This window comes from Carcharodon carcharias, chromosome 7 (genome assembly GCF_017639515.1).
Source record: "Carcharodon carcharias isolate sCarCar2 chromosome 7, sCarCar2.pri, whole genome shotgun sequence".
NCBI lineage: Eukaryota > Metazoa > Chordata > Chondrichthyes > Lamniformes > Lamnidae > Carcharodon > Carcharodon carcharias.
In genome coordinates, this window is record NC_054473.1 from 102,029,759 (window position 1) to 102,049,505 (window position 19,747).

Sequence of the window (19,747 nt, forward strand, 5' to 3'; positions counted from 1 at the left end):
GTGCTTGTTCTGGCTCTTTGAAAGAGCAGTCGTGCTCAGTTCCATATTTTTGCCTGTGACCCTGTCAGTTGTTCTTCCTCAAACACCTGTCCAACTCCCTTTTAAAATTAATAAACTTCCACCACCTTTTCAGGATTTTTAAAATATGTTCATGGGATGTGGGTGTAATTGGCTAGGTCAAGTTTTATTGCTAAGAGGCATTTAAGAGTCAACCACATTGCTGTGGGTCTGGAGTCACATGTAGGCCAGACTGGGTAAGGACAGCACATTTTCTTCTGTAAAGGACATTGGTGAACCAGATGGGTTTTTACGACAATTGGTCATTAGACTTTTCATTCCAGATTTTTAATGGATTCAGATTTCACCATTTGCATCACTCAACCCCTTGCAACGTCCTCCTGTTTATTGCGTATTCTTTTGCTTTGTTTGCCCCCCCCGCCCCCCCCAACCCAAATGTATTGTCTCACACTTTTCTGGATTGAATTCCACTTGCCACTTCCCGCCCACTCAACCAAACCATTGATATAATTCTGGAGGCAACAGCTATCCTCTTCACTATCAACTACTTGGCCAATTTTTGTCATCTGCAAATTTCCCAATTATGCCTCCCACATTTAATATATACAACAAACAGCAAGAGCCCCAACACTTGTTCCACAGGGGTCACCACTGGAAACCGCTTTCTATTCGCAAAAACATCCAATGACCATTACGCGTTATTTCCTGTCGCTGAACCAGTTTTGGATCCAACTGACCATCTTCACCGTTATCTCATGGGATCTCACTTTTCTGATCAGTGATGTTTACCTTCTTTGATTCCAGGTTGAGCAGGTAAAGGTTCTGGTTAAAGAAGGTGGTGTACAGCTCACACTGACCATCGTTGACACCCCAGGGTTCGGAGATGCAGTGGACAACAGTAACTGGTAGGTTCAGATCCTGTCTTCAGAAAGATGAAGCAGTGAACATTTAGCCTGTTTGCTCCTCCTTGACTCTCTCCACCTGCTGAGAGACTTAACCTTTCCAATTTGTGAAATATACAAATAAGTGTATACAGGCATTGTGGGCTATATCTTACAGAGAACACCATGAGAGTGAAGAAATATGATTTCTGATCCCTCATTATATTGTCTGTAATTAATTTATCATAAATCACAATGAGAACCTTGCTGTGCTCCCATCACTAGGTTCCCCCATGGGTCCTTTGTGAACATGGTTTGCATCTTTTCCTGCTGCCCCCAGTTTAAGTATTACTTGTGTTAGTGTCAGATTTTAGGTCCAAGTCTTCATCTGTATTCTGGCATTGGAGACAAGGAGATGTCCACTACATCAGTGCAGAAAAATAGAAGGTTGGAAAGTTTTTACACCATATTGTTCCTTAAGCGTATTCTTGTACGGAATCCTCAATTTGTCAATATTTTTCCATCCAAGATGTCAACGGCAGAGTTTCCTTTTCACAGCCCTTAAAGAATTTGACATCCAGATCTTCCTGCAGGTCGTGATCAGAGATAACGCAAACAAGAACCAGCAAGTCTCCATCAGATTGTAAACCATGCTCTGGATCTCCCTCTAATGCCTGACACCTTTGGCTGCAGCCTGCATCCACTGTGAATCTAGGAACCCCTGATGAATTTAGAAAAGAATATCATTGTGTTGTCAATCACTGAGGATTATTTATCAGTGCTTGACATGCTACTAATAATATCAACTGTTCGAATGTAGCAGGGTGACCAACCACCCTGTATTTTGCAGGGTTATCCTGTATTTTTAATGTTCGTCTCATGCCTTGCACGAAACCTCCCCGGGATACGATTTGTCCCATTACCTCACCAGGCCAGAACTCCAAAATCCAGAAAGATCAGCTGTCTTGAATTTTTTCAGCCATCACGCAATTCTCAAGCTCGCCACTTGTGGCACTGCAACAGCCTTGGACCCATTCAATCAACGCTGGGAGGGAATGAAGCTACTTTTGACTGCGTGTGCGGCGGAGAGGGGGGCCACTACTGCGTGTGCGGCGGAGAGGGGGTCAGTGTTGGGGTTCTTCCTGTTTGTTGTATATATTAAATGTGGGAGACATAATTGGGGAATTTGCAGATGACAAAAATTGGCCAAGTAGTTGATAGTGAAGAGGATAGCTGTTGTCTCCAGAATTATATCAATGGTTTGGTTGAATGGGCGGGAAGTGGCAAGTGGAATTCAATCCAGAAAAGTGTGAGGTAATGCATTTGGGTGGGTGGGGGGGCAAACAAAGCAAAAGAATACGCAATAAACAGGAGGATGTTGCGAGCGGTTGAGGAAGTGAGAGACCATGGAGTGCATGTCTGCAGTTCCCTGAAGATGGCAGAACAGGTGGTAAGGTGGAAAGGGGCTCATTATGGTGAGGGGGGGGGGGTCGCTGTTGCTTGCGGGGCAGAGGGGGGGGGTGCCGTTGCTGCGTGCGGGGCGGAGGGGGGTGGGGTTATGTTGCTACTGTGTTTGTCTTTTTTTCTCTGTTATGCAGGCACCCTGGGCTCCTGCCTCTGCCGAAAAGGTGATCAAGTGCAGGGAGAGAGGGACTGCCAGATGAGAGTGTAGATGCAGGTTCTCTGTGAGGTTGGATCCCTCGCGCCCCCCCCTCTCCCTACCACCCTCCACATCCCATTCTCAACCCCAGTACACTCTCCACTTCCTCAGTTGACAGTCCCTTATTTTATGTTCACCCTGATGGCACAGGAGCAACAAAATCGAAAGTAATCATGAATGTAATTATTTCAGTGTAAAGTCAATGGAATGGTCTGTACAGTGACTGCTCTTTCCACTCAGATAGCTGCCACTTAGCACACTGAACTGCTGAAAGGGCAAAAGATGGCAGACTATCTCCTGAAAAAATAGAAGTACAGCCAGTTATTAACTCCAGTATTGTGTTTTGGCAATCCAAAGTAAGGGTTAAATACTTGTGAAAACTGAGGGATGAGGCTGAAATCAATTGCAGAACATTACTAACCATTGTGTGAGCCTCAGGCTGAGGGGTGTATATGATAGTGGATTTCCTGGTGTTGACAGTAAATCCTGACTGTAGCCTCCGTTTCTACCAATGAGACCAACAGTTACCTTACCCTATTACGTAGGGACCCTCACTCACGACTGTAGGGTAACCACTCCCCCTTCCCTACCCCATTACATTGGGACTCACCTGACCGATGGGAACCCATTTACTCTTATTGTGGGTGCACGTTGGCCATATGCCTTTGTGCTGAATTCACTGCCAGGGTAATGGGAGGATCTCAACTTGCTGCAGCTATGCTTTCGGTACTTTGTTACATTTTTATCTGAGCCAATCATTCATTCTAAGCTTGGAACTTATCCAAAGAGTGGGCTCCTGGTCTCCCAAATTGCCAATCCCTGGCCACATGACCCACCACTGTTAATCTCCTCCCTTGTGGACTGGGTCTACCCTAGCCTCAGTTCCACAGCTGAGAGCTGCCTTTCCTGAGTCTCTGCTGTTCTAGCTGTGTCACCTGCTGTCAGATCCCTAACTCCCATCACCCACTCTGTAACTTGTTGCCAGCCCAATCCTTTGTAGATGGACAATCCCACCTTCACCTTTAGAATGGGAGATAATTGAGCATGGGGTAAGAATTAAGTTTGGGATCTGTCATGGCTGCTACTCCTTACCTTCTCCTGTAAGCCCCCAATCCTAAATTATAAACGTTCCAGATGTTTGCTGCAAATGGTGAGCTGCAGGAGATTGCTGTTCCAACCTATACACCTGTACTAATAGAGAGTCTTGGCCCATCCCTAAGATAGTCAGCACCACCTTCTTGAGGAAAATTGGGGAATGGGCAATAAATGGGAATTGGAACAGGAGTAGGCCTAGCCAGCGATGCTCACATCCTACCAATGAATAAAAAGAACATCCTTCAGCCATCGATTGGAAAGAATAAGTGGATTTGCATTACAGAGAGAGGTTGGTCGGGAGGGCCAGTGTGATCTCGACTGTGGACTGTGTGGGGTACTGGAGTGTGGTGCTATCCTCTAGCTCGGGGTGATTTTTGAGTAAAACTTGTCATATAATGCATCGTATCGATGGGACCACCAGATATGTTTATTGATCCTCATTCAGCTACAGTACCTTTGCCTTGGGTTTAATTAAGGCACGCTGAAGTCACTATACCCTGTCATTTCTAGTGAGTCGCTGTACTTGACCATGTTAGATTGATGCATCAAGAGCAATGGGATGTGTCATCACTGCTGGACAGCTGCTGAATGTTTGCTTTTGTATAGTGGGGCATTGTCCTCTCACCACCTCCTCAGTGTGGACATCTCAATTACATCCTCAGCCTCTCCTGGGCCATTAGACATTCACCATGCTTCCAGCCTGTCTCGTTTTAGCCTGAGTGCGCTTGAGTTTGCAGTGACAATGTTAGTGGTTCCCAGTATCTGGATTGAATTGATCCATAGTACAGCCCTTAATGTTGCTAGTGTATCCTTTAGAGCAAGTGTTCTCAACCTTTTGAGCCCCTGTCTTGTGTTATGAAAATTCCACGGAACCCCTGAAACATACGTATTTTTTTCTGTATAAAAATGAAAAAGAATTAAGGATTGTTATTTTTGTTTTTCATAGAATTACAGAATTCTTATGGTGCAGAAGGAGGCCATTCAGCCCATCCTGACTGCACTGCCTCTCTGAATGAACATTTCACCTAAAGCCATTCTCCGACCTTCTCCCTGTAACCCTACAGGTTGTTTCTTTTCAAATAATCATCTAGTTCCCTCTTGAGTGCCTCGATTGAACATGCCTCAACACTCTCAGGCAGTGCATTTCAGTCCCGAAGCACTTAACTGTGTGAAAAAGTTTTCTCTCGTATCGCTTTACTACTTTTACCAATTACCTTTAATCTTTGCCCACTTTATAAATCTGTGCCCTCTTATAAAAGTCAAGGAGGTTGCGAGGCAACTTCCGTTTTGATCCTGATTAACTCTTATCTTACAGATTATCTGTGTAAGACGAGAGTGTCCGTAGATACCCTGGTTTTCTTTTTCATGTTTTTGAACATATATACTATGTTGGCTTGTTTGGCACGACCTACCCTGCATTCATTAACTTAAGCATAAATTTAATCGTGAAATTAGTATGTGGCAGCCTAGGTCATTTATCAGAATTGTTGTCACTGTTTCACAAAGCTATGGATTCAAGCCTTATTTCACCATTTGAACTTATTACTTACAGCTTGACTGCTATCGTCCAGTCCTTCCCTTTCTCTACTAAGATTCTCTCTTTTCTCCACATTGCCACTGCCCAGAGACATCTCGCAGAATTATCCTCCCAATTGGCAAATTCTTTGTACCTTAAGCAAATTTTTAAAAAAAATATATTTACTGCATAAACAGGAATTAGCCAGAATTCTAATTCCCAATCAGAGAGAAGACAGTAATTCTGCTGTAACTTTCCTACTCTTATAAATCCATTCAAGGAATTATAAAATCATCATATAGAAATACAATATCTACACTAATGTTTTGAGTTAAATATGGTGGGTAGTGATGTTATGGCACAGCTGATGGTTTCCTCTGAGGAAAACTTGAAATAGCTGCCGCAACGGTTTTTGCAATTTGTATAGTATGAGGAGAGGTTCTGAAATCAGGAAATTATGTCTCTGATTACTTGCGATGATTTTATAATAAAGTAAACATTTATTAAAAGAATAAAGGGAAAAAACAATTACAATTAAGCACAAAAATGGCTTTACACAGGATCTTAACTACCCTCAGAGCTAATCTTCCCCTTTTCTGTTGAATAGCTATCGTTATAGTTCATTTTCAAAATATATAGAATTCTAGCAGTGCCTTTTTTCCTTGAGGTATCCTTTGAGGCTGACAGCAACAGGGTCTTCAGGTCTGGTCTTATTCACCCTGTCTTCCCGCCCCAGTTACCATGCTGTCTTCTGGGGGATTTGACCAGCTACCCTCACCAAGGCTTTGGTACTTTTTAAAATGCATTCCTTCCCTTTGATCTCTTGTCTCAACCAGTCTCTTCAGAAATGTTTTCTTCCTAGTACTGATTAAACTTATTTCATTACCCTAGCTCTTAGACTTGTAAAAACAAACATACACTACCTTTACCTTCCTTACACCTTTTATAATCTGCATATATCCCCCTTTGAACTAAAACAACCCAATTCAAAAACCCTCCTGTTATTGCTTTATTTTAAACTCTGAAGTTCTTTTTGGTTCATTAACATTTCAACACCACTACTTACTGTTGGCTTTAGACTCTTGCAGCCACTGTGGCTCTTAATCCAAATATCATATTTATACCCCAAATAGCTTGTCTTCCGGTATATAATAAATTAATAAATATGACAGGGTTATTAACAAGAAAAATATTACAGTTTCTTGTTTTCTTGATGCCTACCCTTTTTATTTACAAAGTGAACCATCATAATTCAAAAAAACTTTCAATTTCTCAACCTTTTTCCTATTAATTACTACTTATCTCTATTCTATTACATTATAAGATGCATGCATTAACATGATGATATACCCAAGTTTCAGTAAAAATTTCAGTCCTTTTTTCCAGGTTTCACATGTCCAATCTTCCTTACACTTTAAAGCCTTGACAATGCACCTGCAATGAGGTTTTCTCATCCAGCAACATGTATAATTTGCAAGTTAAATGGTTGTGACAATAGACTCCACCTAAACAGTCCAGCATTCTGGTTTCAAAACTTTTCCAAAACTATTAATAGGTTATGGTCAGTGTAAACAACTGTTTCTGATTAATTGTTACCAACATAAATTTTAAAATGTTGCAATGCCAGTACCGAACTCAATGTTTCCTTCTCAACAGTGGAGTATTTCTGTTAATGGATATTTAACTACTTTGAAAAATATTCCACAGGCTTTTCAATACCTGTGTTGTCTTCCTGCAACAATACAGCACCAATACTCACATCACTTGCATCAATAGCCAATTTAAACAGCTTGGCATAATTTGGTGTTGATAAAACTGGTGCTGTTGTCAACAGTTTTCAGATTTTTGAATGCATTTTGGCACTTTGATATTCAATTGATCTTGTTGTTTTTTAAGAGTTCAGTTAATGGGGCAACGACACTGCCAAAATTTGGCACGAGCTTCCTGTAAAAACCGCTCATGTCCAGAAATCGTAAAACTTCCCTTTTCATTGAAAGCACTGGGAACTTGTCAATCGCCTTTATTTTTACATCTTGTGGGGGCCATCTTACCACATCCAACAACATGGCCTAAATATGTGACCAGTACTTTCGCAGATTCATTCTTAGCCAAATTCACCACCAAGTTAGCTTCTTGTAGGCGATCAAATAGTTTTCCAAGATGCTGTAAGTGCTCCTCCCATGTTTGACTGAGTACCACCAAATCATCAATGTACACAGCACAGTGACTCAGTCCAGCAATAACCTTATTTGGTTATTATTAAAGGTTGCTGATGCATTTTTCATACCAAACAGCTTGACTTTGAACTGATAGAACCCACCTGGTGTTAGAAAAGCTGAAACTTCTTTCACCCTTTCCAATATAAATAATTACCAATATCCTTTTCAGCAAGTCAAACTCTGTAATAAATTTTGATTGTCCCACTTTCTCAAGGTATAGGATATGATGGCTTCACTACCATCACAATAGGTGAACTCCAATTGCTGCAACTCAACTCAATAATGTCATTTTTCAGCATAAATTCAATTTCTTTTTGCACTTGTGATAATTTTACTGGATTCAACCTGTAAAGATGTTGCTTGATTGGGACAGAATTCCCCACATCTACATGTACAGTTACGTTTGTTTTTTTCTCAATTTATACCCACAGTTCTATGTGACTGCAATAGCTCCCTCAAGTCACTTTGATTCTTATCTGGAAGATAACTCAGTATTTCATTCAAAGTCTTAAGCACTTCCTCATTGTCCAATTGAATTTGAAGGAAGTCAGCTTCAGAATCTTCTGTCCCTACTTCCTTTTCCTGATTTGTCACTACTGATACTTATTTTTGGTTATCTTCCCTGTCAAAGTACTTTTTGAGCATTTTTTAAAAATTCATTCACGGATGTGGGCTTCACTGCTAGGCCACCATTTATTGCCCATCCCTAGTTGCCCTTGAGAAAGTGGTGGTGAGCTACCTTCTTGAACTGCTGCAGTCCGTGTGGTGTAGATACACTCTCAGTGCTGTTAGGGAGTTCCAGGATTTTGACCCACCGACAGTGAAGGAACAGTGATATATTTCCAAGTCAGGATGGTAAGTGACTTGGAGGGTCTTCTGTCCTTGTCCTTCTAGATGGTAGTGGTCATGGGTTTGAAGGGTGCTGTCTAAGGAACCTTGGTGAATTCCTGCACTGCATCTTGTAGATGTTACGCACTGCTGCTGTGTGTCGATGGTGAAGGGAGTGAATGTTTGTCAATGTGGTGCCAATCAAGTGGACTGCTTTTTCCTGGATGGTGTCCAGCTTCGTCGGTGTTGTTGGAGCTGCATTCATCCAGGCAAGTGGGGAGTATTCCATCACACTCCTGATGTTTGCCTTGTAGATGGTGACATACCCTCTGGAGTCCTTACCAAATAATTCACTTAATTTCTTTTCAATTTGATAAGGCCCACTGAACCTGGCATTTTATAGTTCGCCTGATAGTGGCAATAAAGCTAACACTTTTTCCCCAGCTGCAAAGCTACAAGTCTTTGCCATCCTATCTGCTTCTGTCTTCATCACCTGCTATGATATTTCTAAATGCTTTTTAGCTAATTCACATGTTCTGTTCAATCTTTCCCTGAACTTTGATACATAGCCTAAGAGTGTAGTTTCTGAATTCTTATTCACTAACTTCTCCTCCATTCTCTCTCCCTGAGCAATCTTATCAAAGATAGAATCAGCTAATTGCAGTTCAGTCTCTTTGTCCTCTATTCTAGACTGCACCTACTCCTGTCTCAATCTATGAATCTGTGATCAAGTTACACACAGCCTGGAAACAACATCCTGCAACACTTCTGTGGATTGCTTTTCCCCAGGCTATTCAACTACAGTAGGCATCACCAACATCTGTGACCCAGCTACACCATTTCCCAAGATAAATTGAACGCCTGAAATAGGCAACTTCTCCACTACTCCTACAATCGCTTCACCTGTTTCCGAGCTACTTTTCAAATTCACCTTACACAGTGGAATAATTTTTGTTTCCCCGTGAATCCCGTTATTAATATCTTTTCCTGCGAAATTCCCTCTGGGCAACAAATATCACTATCCCATAACCTTAAGGATTGACTAGCTCCTGTATCCCTTAAAATTTGTATATCTTTGCCAGCTCCATTCTGTACACATGAAAAGACGTTTCCCTCACAGACAAAATCTTTGAACATGTCTGTCACCTGCCTTTCAATATTCCTTTGAAAAGGCTGTGAACCCATTTTCACACCTTCAGCAAACACTTGTGCTTGCTTTTCTACTTGAACATATCCTACCAGTTTGTCTTGTTCTACAGCCTCTGACTTTACAGCACCTTTCGTAGCTCCTACTAATCCACAATGTAACCATGTAACCCCCAGCACATTGACTTCATATGGCCAGTTTTATTACAATGAAAACATATAAACTTTCTTACCTCTTCCACTCTCAGCACCCTCCTTCCTAATCTGAGGCAGAATCTCCTTAGAATCTTCAACTGTTCCTTGTCTTCCTTGATGACCTACCTCCCTCTTGCCTTCCCATTTTTTTATCCCCAGATTTAAGAGCGTCGAAAAGTTTTGATTGATGGACCAGTTCGTAATCATCTGCCTTCTCTGCTTCCTGCCTTGCAGTTTTAACCCTTTATTTCTCCACATGGGATCTTATTATTGAAGGAAATGAATCTTTAAATTCTTCCAAAAGAATTACTTCCCTAAGGGCTTCATAGGTTCTGTCTATTTTTAATATTATCCTACTGTCAAAATTACTTTGACTCTTTCAGACTCAATATAAGTCTGTCAAGGCTGTTTTCTCACATTTCGAAATTTCTGTCAGTATGCCTCTGGAACCAACTCATCGGCACTCAGAACAGCCCTCTTCACTGCATTATATTCCCCAGATGTATCTTCTGACAGTGATGCATTTACCCCATTAGCTCGACCCACCAACCTAGACTGTAATAGCAATGTCCAAATTCCTTTTGGCCATTTCATCTGTTTAGCCGTCTTCTCAAATGAGGTATAGAATGCTTCAACATCTCTTTCTTCAAAGTTTGGAAGAGCTTGTACAAATTTAAACATCTTCCCACTCGGTTCTGATCTGGAAATAAGTCCTTCCTCACCTTCTAGTGTCTCTTTTTTTAACTGCCAGCTTTTTAAGCTGGAATTCCCTGTCCCTCTTTTTTTTTCTCTTTCATCTATTGCTAATTTTTTATGTCCAATCCTCTTTCTTTCTCCCACCTTTCTGCCTATTCCCTTTCCTTTTCCTCCAATTCAATCTATTTCATTTGCAACTGAATTTGAGCCCAATCTAATGACCCACCCTTTGGAGAACTCGGTCTCCCGGGTATTCCATCCAATTTCAAATGCTATACCTTCCATAATGTCTGATTTCCTTACCCCTGCAGGTAATCCTAATTGTAACATATCTGCCAATTCTATTAACTTAGCTTTAGTTACCTTTTGTAAACCAGCCAAGATTATAACTTGACAAGTCTTAGCAGCCGCCAAAGCCGTATTGCAGTCTCCCACTTTAAAACCTCACAATACCACCTCTGGTTCAGTATACTCCTCACCCTCATTATCATTACCAATTCCAAGCCAATCAGGGATTTATTATTTTTTAATATCCCGCAAAGAGCCCCCAATTTTGTTTTAAGCACAGCTGATGGTAAATGCCAAGCTGCCATAATCCCAGAGGGCAACTTGAAACAGTTGCCACAACAGATTTTGCAATTTGTATAGTATGAGGGTAGGTTCTGAAATCAGGAAATGATGCCCCAATTGCTTGTGATGGATTTCATAGTAAAATAAACATTTATTAAAATAATAAAGGAAAAATCACAATTACACTTGAACATAAGAATGGCTTTACTCAGTAAACAGCGCTTTTAAGATCTTGTGGAACTTTTTTACTTAACTACCCTCAGAGCTAACCTTCCCCTTTTCTGTTCAGCAACTATCCTTTTAGATTCTCAAAATCTATATAAAATTCCAATAATTTTTACCACACAGTGCCTTCTTCCCTTTGGGCTGTCCTCTGAGGCTGACAGCAACAGGGTCCTTAGGCCTGTGCTTGTTCACCCTGTCTTCTGGGAGTTCTGCCCCAGCTACCCTGGTGTCTTCTGTGCGATCTGACCAGCTACCGTCACCTAGGCTTCAGTGTTTCCTTAAATGTATTCCTTCCTTTTTGATCTCTCTTGTCTCAATCAGTCTCTTCAGAAATGCTTTCTTCCCGGAATTGATTAAACTTGTTTCGTTACCCTAGCTCTTAGACTTGAAAAAACAAACTTGCCCTATCTTGACCTTCCTTATATCTTTTTACAACCTGCATATATCATCCCTCTTTGAATTCAAACAACACAATTCAAAAACACTCCTGTTATTGCTTTATTTAAAACTCTGAAGTTCTTTTTGGTTTATTAACATATCAACACCACTACTTGTTGCTGATTTTTAGACCCTTGCAGTCACTCTGGCTCTTACTCCAATTACCATATTTACAAATCCCCAACAACCTGCCTTCCAGTATATAAGAAATATGACAGGGTTATTGACTGAAGAAAATTATTACAATTTCTTGTTTTCTGGACGGTGGGTATTTTATAGATTTAAAAGAACATATTAGGCACAGTCAACAAACTAACTCACTAGCAAATCACAAGTTATAGTGATTAATGCAACAAGCACAATATTATCAACTTCCGTTGAGTGGAATGCTGTTGTTGGGACTCTGTTCCTTTTTGTGGAACTTCATGTATTGTTGTATATCTTGCTGTATCTTGTTTGTAGTCTTTTTAGTCAAGCTGTTGTGGGAGATTGGTATAATTAATCAAATATTCACCTGGCTATTGTCATAGAGTCCTAGAGGTCCACAGCAGAAAAAAAGGCCCTTCGGCCCATCGAGCCTGCGCTGGTCAAGCAAGTATCTAACTATTCTAATCCCATTTTCCAGCACGAGGCCCATGGCCTTGTATGCCATGGCATCGCAAGTGCACATCCAAATACTACTTAAATGTTCTGAGGGTTTCTGCCTCTATCACCCTTTCAAGCAGTGATTTCCAGATTCCCACCACCCTCTGGGTGAAAAAATTCTTCCTCACATCCCCTCTTATATTCTATGCCTCCTGCCCCTTACCTTAAATCTATGCCTCCTGGTTATTGATCCCTGCGCCAAGGGGAAAAGTTCTTTTCTGTCTACCCTATCTATGCCCCTCATAATTTTATACACCTCAATCATATCCCCCCTCAATCTCCTCTGTTCTAAGGAAAATAACCCCAGTCTATACAATCTCTCCTCATAACTAAAACTCTCCAGCCCAGGCAACATCCTGGTAAATCTCCTCTGCACTCTGTAGAGTGCAGTCACATCCTTCCTATAATGTGGATTTCAGAACTGCATGAAATTCTCTAGCTGTGGCCTAACCAGCATTTTATACAGTTCCAGTGTAACCTCCTCACTTTTATATTCTATGCCTCGGCTAATAAAGGCAAGTATCCCATATCCTTTCTTAACCACCTTATCTACCTGTCCCGCTTACTTAAGGGACTAGTGGACATGCACACCAAGGTCCCCCTGATCCTCGGTACATCCAAGTGTCCTACCATTCAACATGCATTCCTGAGCCTTGTTTGTCCTGCCCAAGTGCATCACCTCACATTTATCCAGATTAAGTTGCATTTGCCAGCAAATAATTGATCAGCCCGTCTACATCTTCCTGTAATCTAAGACTATCCTCACTATTTATCACCCCACCAATTTTCGTGTCATCCGTGAACTTACTGATCAGCCCTCCTACGTATAAGCCTAAATTGTTTATATATACCACAAACAGCAAAGGACCAAACACCAATCCCTGTGGATCCCTACTGGACGCAGGCATCCAGTCACAAACACACCCCTCGACCATCACTGTCTACTTCCTGCCACTCAGCCAATTCTGGATCCAATTCGCCAAATTGCCTTGGATCCCATGGGCTCTTACCTTCATTATCAATCTCCCATGCAGGACCTTATCAAAAGCCTTGTTGAAGTCCAAGTAGACTACTTCAAATGCATTTCCCTCATCTACACACTTCTTCGAAAAATTCAATCAAATTAGTCAAATGTGACCTCCCCTTAACAAAAACATGTTGACTGTCCTTGATTAATCCCTGCCTCTCCAAGTGTAGATTAATTCTGTCCTTCAGAATTGCTTCCAATAGTTTTCCCACCACTGAGGTTAGACTGACTGGCATGTAGTTCCTTGGTTTATCTCGCCCTCCCTTCTTGAATAATGGTACCACATTGGCTGTCCTCCAGTTGTTTGACACATAGAAACTAGGAGCAGGCATAGGCCATTCGACTATTCGAGCCTGCTCCGCCATTCATCATGATCATGGCTGATCATCCAGCTCAATAGCCTGCTCCCGCTTTCTCCCCATACCCTTTGATCCCTTTCACCCCAAGAGCTATATCTAACTCCTTCTTGAAAACATACAACGTTTTGGTCTCAACTACTTTCTGTGGTAACGAATTTCACAGGCTCACCACTCTCTGGGTGAAGAAATTTCTCCTCATCCCAGTCCTAAGACTCCTGGTTCTGGACTCGACCACCATTGGGAACATCCTTCCTGCATCTACCCTGTCTAGTCCTGTTAGAATTTTATAGGTTTCTATGAGATTCCCCCCTCGTTCTTCTGAACGCCAGCGAATATAATCCTAATCCACTCAATCTCTTCTCATATGTCAGTCCTGCCATCCCAGGAATCAGTCAGGTAAACCTTGCTCAGATAAGGATTCCAAAACTGCACACACTATTCCAGGTGTGGTCTCACCAAGACACCTCTTCTGTGGTCAGCGAAGTATTGAAAATTGTCAGCGCCCCCTGCTATCTCCTCCCTTGTCTCACTCAACAGCCTGGGATACGTTTCATCTGGGCCTGGAGATTTATCTACTCTTAAGCCTGCCAGACCACTTAGAACTTCCTCCCTTTCTCTGCTAATTTCTTTAATTTTATCACAGTTGTTCTGCCTGATTTCCATAACCACGTCATCCCTCTCACTTGTGAACACCAACACAAAGTATTCATTTAGAATCCTACCTATGTCTTCCGGCTCCACACATTAATTACCACTATGGTCCTTAATGGGCCCTCCTCTTTCCCTAGTTATCCTCTCACTCTTAATGTACTTGTAAGATAACTTTGGCAGGTAAAATAAAGGAAAATCCAATGTTTTTTCATGCCCCCTTTTTGCTCTCCTAATTTCCTTTTTGTGGTGATGGATAGCTGCTAGATCTTCTCAAGGGCTTCTTGGCTTTTTGGAACACCATGTCAGGATGTATAGCCTTCATCTAAATTAAACATGTATAAACACTGTAGGCTGTAGCTTGCACTTTTCCCCTTGTATTTCCCCGTAGCTCCCACTCCCACCCCTGCTTCCAACTTCACAGAATCTCAGAATCTTTACAGTGCAATAGGATGTCATTCAGTCCATTGAATCTGTACTGGCTCCCTGAAAGAGCTTTCTACCTTGGCCCGTTCACCCTGCCTTATCTCTGTAACCTTGCACATTCTTTCCTTTCAGATAGACATCCAATTCCCTTTTGAATACCTTGATCAAACCTGCCCCACCACCCTCTCAGGAAGTTCATTCCAGACTCTAACCACTTTCTGGGTGAAAAAAATTTTCCTCGCATCACTTTTGCTCTTTTTGCCAATTATTTTGAATCTGCACCCTCTAGTTCTTGAGTGGGAGCAGTTGCACACGATACTCCTCCGGATCTTGAATACTTCTATCAAGTCTCCTCTCTGCCTTCTTTTCTCCAAGGAAAACAGTCCCAACCTCTCCAATCTACCCTCATAGCTACAGTTCTTCATCCCGGGAGTCATTCTTGTGAATCTCCTTTGTACTCTTTCCAGTGCCTTCACATCCTTTTTTAAGTGTGGTACCCAGAACTGGACACAGTACTTCAGATGAGGCCCAACGAGTGTTTTATACAAATTCAACATGACCTCCTTACTCTTGTACTCAATGCCCCCGTTTATAAAGCCAAAAATGCTATATGTTTTATGAACTGCTCTCTCAATATGCCCTGCCATCTTCAATGACTTATGTACATATACACCAATGTTCCTCTTTTCCTGCACCTCCTTTAGAGATTTTCCTTTTATTTTATAATGTCTCTCCATATTTTTCCAAAATGAATCACCTCACACTTCTCTGCATTGAACTTTATCTGCCACTTGTCTGCCCAATTCACCATGATGTCATTGTCCTTTTGAAGTTCAAGACTACCCTCATCACAGTTGACAATGTTTCCAATCTTCAAATCATGCCCTGCACATCACAGTCTCAGTCATTAATATATATCAGGAAGAGCAAGGGTCCCAACACTGACCCCTGGGGAACTCCACGACAGACCATCCTCCAATCTGAAAATCATCCATTAACCACTACTGTTTCCTGTCACTCAGCTAATTTCTTATCCAAGTACAAACTCTTCCTTTTATTCCATGAGCTAGAATTTTGCTCACAAGACTTGTGTGGCACTGTATCAAATACCTTTTGAAAATCCATACCCACTACTTTTCCCTTATCAACCTTCTCTGTTACCTCCTCAAAAAATTCCAGCAAATTAGTTAAACATGATTTTCCCTTAATGAATCCATGCTGGCTTTCTTTAATTATCCTGCATTTGTCTAAGTGACTATTGACATTGTCCCACACTATAGGCCAGAATTTTACCTATGGCATGCGGACGTGTGCCCAACATGTACGAATGTAATATGCCGCGAATGATATCAGGTGTGCGTCCCAACATCATCGCACACTCGCAGGTGCGTGCCGGAGTCGGCTGCACGGTTGCTGATAATTGAAAGGCTATTGAGGCCATTAACGAGCTTATTAACTTCAAATTTACATTGCCCGTCCAACCTAACGGTTGGCGGGTAGGCAAAAAGACCAAGCGGCCTTTACATTTTTTTGGGAAACCTCATCCCCCTCATCCTTGAGCGGGATGAGGTTTCCTAAAGCTCATACAAATTAAATAAAAACTTTCTTTTGACATTAAAATCAGGTCCCTTCTCATGTTACAGTCACATGTGGGGACATGTTTTATTAAATTTTTATTGCTTTTATTAATTTTTTTGAAGTGTTTCAATTTCCCTGAGGCAGCTGCAACTGCACGCAAGGCCCAGCTCTTCCTTCTCCCCCACCCGCACAGGTAGCGCTCAGCGCTTTCGCTCGCGATCTACGCAGGGCGAGCCTTTATTGGCCCGCCCGCATGAAATTGTGGTGTGGAGCCGATGGTGGGCAGCGGTCGGCTTCCCGACTGCTCCTTCCGAGCCTGCCTGACGGGGGAAGAATTCTGGCCATAGTTTCCAGAAGTTTCTCTACCTGTAAAGTCAAACTGACGAGTCTGTAGTTGCTGGTTTTATCCTTGCACTCTTCTTTGATAAAGTGTGTAACATTCACAATTCTCCAGTTCTCTGGCCCTCCCTCTGGCTAAGGAAGACTGGAAGATTATCACTAGTGCCTCTGCAATTTCCACTCTCACTTCCCTCAGTACCCTTGGGTGCATCTCATCCAGTTCTGGTATCTTATCTATTTTAACTAAAGATAGCATTTCTAACATATCCTCCTTCTCAATTGTAAATTCTTCTAATGTACCAGTTACCTCCTCTCTCACCTCTGCCTGGGTAGCATCTTCTTCCTTTGTAAAGGCAGATGCAGAGTACTCGTTTAATACCTCCGCTATTTCTCCTGCCTCCACAAGCACATGGGTTGTCTTATGAGGAAAGGTTGGACAGACAAAGCTTGTATCCGTTGGAGTTTATAAGAGTAAGAGGCAACTTGATTGTAACATATAAGATCCTGAGGGTCCTTGACAGGGCGGATGTGGAGAGGATGTTTCCTCTTGTGGGAGAATCTAATTAAAAATAAGGGGCCACCCATTTATAACAGAGATGAGGTGAAATTTTTTCACATGAGGGTTGTGAGCCTTTGGAAAGGTGGTGGAAGCAGAGCCTTTGAATATTTCTAAGGCAGAGTTGGGTAGATTCTTGGTAAGCATGGGGGTGATAGGTTATCGCTGGTAGGTGGGATGTAGATTTCAGGTTACTATCAGATCAATCATGATCTTATTAAATGACGGAGCTGGCTTGAGGGGCTGAATGGCCTACTCCTGCTCCTTGCTCATGTTTTGGAAAAGTCTTTTTTTTATCTCTAATCGGCCCTACTCTTTCTTTTACCACCCTTTTATTATCTATACGCTTATAGAAGACCTTGGGATTCCCTATTTGTTCGCTGCCAGTTTGTTTTCATGATCTCTCCTTGTTTTTCTTACTAGCTTTTTCACTTCCCCTCTGGTCCTTTTATATTCAACCTGATTCTCCATTGTATTTTCTACCTGACATCTGTCGTATGCGCACTTCTTACTTTTAACCTTTACTTCTATCTCTCCCATAATCCCGGACGTTCTGGATTTATTTGCCCTACCTTTTGCCTTTAAGGGAATATACCTTGATATTGCCTGTAATACTTTTTTCTTTGAAGGCAGCCCATTGTTCAGCCACTGTTTTCTGCCAACATTTGATTCCAACTCACTTGTGTTAATATGGCAATCAGCTTGTTAAAACCAATGTTAGTAAAACATGTGATGGGCATTAATTATCCCATCTAAATAGAATAAAAAGGTACAACTGGAACACTTGGTGTGGAAGCTACTAGGATGTTAGTAGCACTGAGTTGCCTTGGAAATAAACCAGCTTTACCCAAGAGACCTGCCTGGATTAATTTTTCCACCACAACTTCTTATTGTGAGTAACATGGTAGCAGAGGATGAACTTTAAGCTTTGTTAATTGATTGCTGTACATGAAGATTTCTGCCTCAATCCTCAGGGAAAAGAAGTGCACTGTTACTGACAATTTAAGTTATGGAATGGTGGAAGGATGGTGTAAAATCACAAGCTTTGACTCTCCACCAATGTTTTCTGACTCTGAACCTTATCATCAATGGAAGGCTGAAGTTGAAATGTGGACCCAGGTTACTGCTATACCCCGGAAGAAGCAAGGTATGGCTTTGGCGTTATCATTACCAACTAAAAGTAAGATAAGGAGAAAGGTATTTTCAGAGTGGACAGTGGATGATTTGGATCATGAAGAGGGATTAAACCGTCTGATACAATTTTTGGATAAGTTCTACAAAAAGGATGAGTTATTGGAAGGGTATGAAGCTTGGACGATCTTTGATAGGTTTAGGAAATCAGATGATCAATTCATGGAAGAATATATTATGGATTTTGATAAATGGTGCAGGAGACTACAACGATTTGAACTTGAAATTCCAGAATCGGTATTGGCATTTAAATTACTGGACTGTGCTCACATTTCCCATGTTGATAGTCTTTTAGTACTAACAGGTGTTCAGTTCTGGGGGAAAGAACCTCTCTTAGATCAAATGGCTGCTGCCCTAAAAAAATTTCTGGGGAAACAGTCATACCCTGCCAATTTTTTTAGCAAATGCGAACAACTATGCTGTAAAACAAAGGATAGAGGATTCAATGGTGACTGAATTTCATGGTTGACCAAATATTAGATGCAGATTCCAATACAAAGATGGGGTTAATGACGAGGTCTGAAAATGGTCGTAACCCTGGCCAATTTGAGAGTTGGGACAAAACGTGTGTCTGGGATGGTAACCGTAGATGTTTAAACCCAAACAATGCACTGGGATTTGTTAATCACTGTTTGCGGTGTGATTCCCACTACCATTACGCAATGACCTGCCCACAGCAAAGGAATTGTGTTTTTGAAGTGACCCATGAGACGGATTCATCTGAAACTGAAAATGATGATGGTGACTGCCATGATGGAATTGTATTGATCACTGAGTTTGAATCCGGTGATGAGTATCTTGCTGGTTGATTCCTTCAGCTGCGCAGTTCTGGACAGTGGTTGCACTTCTATGGTGTGCGGCATGGACTGGCTTGACTGCTACCTGCATTCTCTCGATGAGGCAGACCAGCGGAAGGTCAAGGAGTACGAAAGCTCTATCTGCTTCAGGTGCGGTGATGACAATGCATAAAAATCCTCCAAACGGATGGTCCTCCCTTGTAAGATAGCAGGGATCAATCTGTTTATCAGTACTGATGTGGTTTCTAGCTAATGTTGAGTCGATCTGCGATGAAGAAGGCTCAGATGACACTAGGTGTGAAGAATGAAAGAGCAGTCGTGTTTGGGAAAAATGTGGATCTGCATTTTACTTGGTCAGGCCGTTACTGCTTGCCACTAAGGAAGCCAGAGCTTTCTCATCAAAAAGTTCATGAAGTTTCATTAACTGCTGAGAATGAGAATTTGATGGACAAAAAGAAGATCATTTGGAAATTACATAGACAGTTTGCACATCTGGCGCCACAGAAACTGAAGACTCTGCTTTGAGATGCAGGATTGGTCGATAAAGGATATGATGATCTTATTGAACAAATCACTGCTCAGTGTGAAATTTGCCTTAAAAATCGCAAGACACCACTGAGACCTGTTGTGAACTTGCCACTAGCCAGGGAGTTTAACGATGCAGTGGCAATGGACTTGAATGTTTGGGACAAGG

At 41.8% G+C, this 19,747-nt stretch overlaps 1 protein-coding gene across 1 annotated transcript in view; it reads left to right on the top strand.

Moving 5' to 3' along the window:
- Positions 1 to 19,747, top strand: part of LOC121279963 (septin-7-like) — a 192,844-nt gene that overhangs the window by 17,565 nt on the left and 155,532 nt on the right. Inside the window, exon 4 of the mRNA XM_041191581.1 lies at positions 823 to 923. Coding sequence (XP_041047515.1) covers positions 823 to 923 — 101 coding nt within the window. The remainder of the gene's footprint in view (positions 1 to 822; positions 924 to 19,747) is intronic.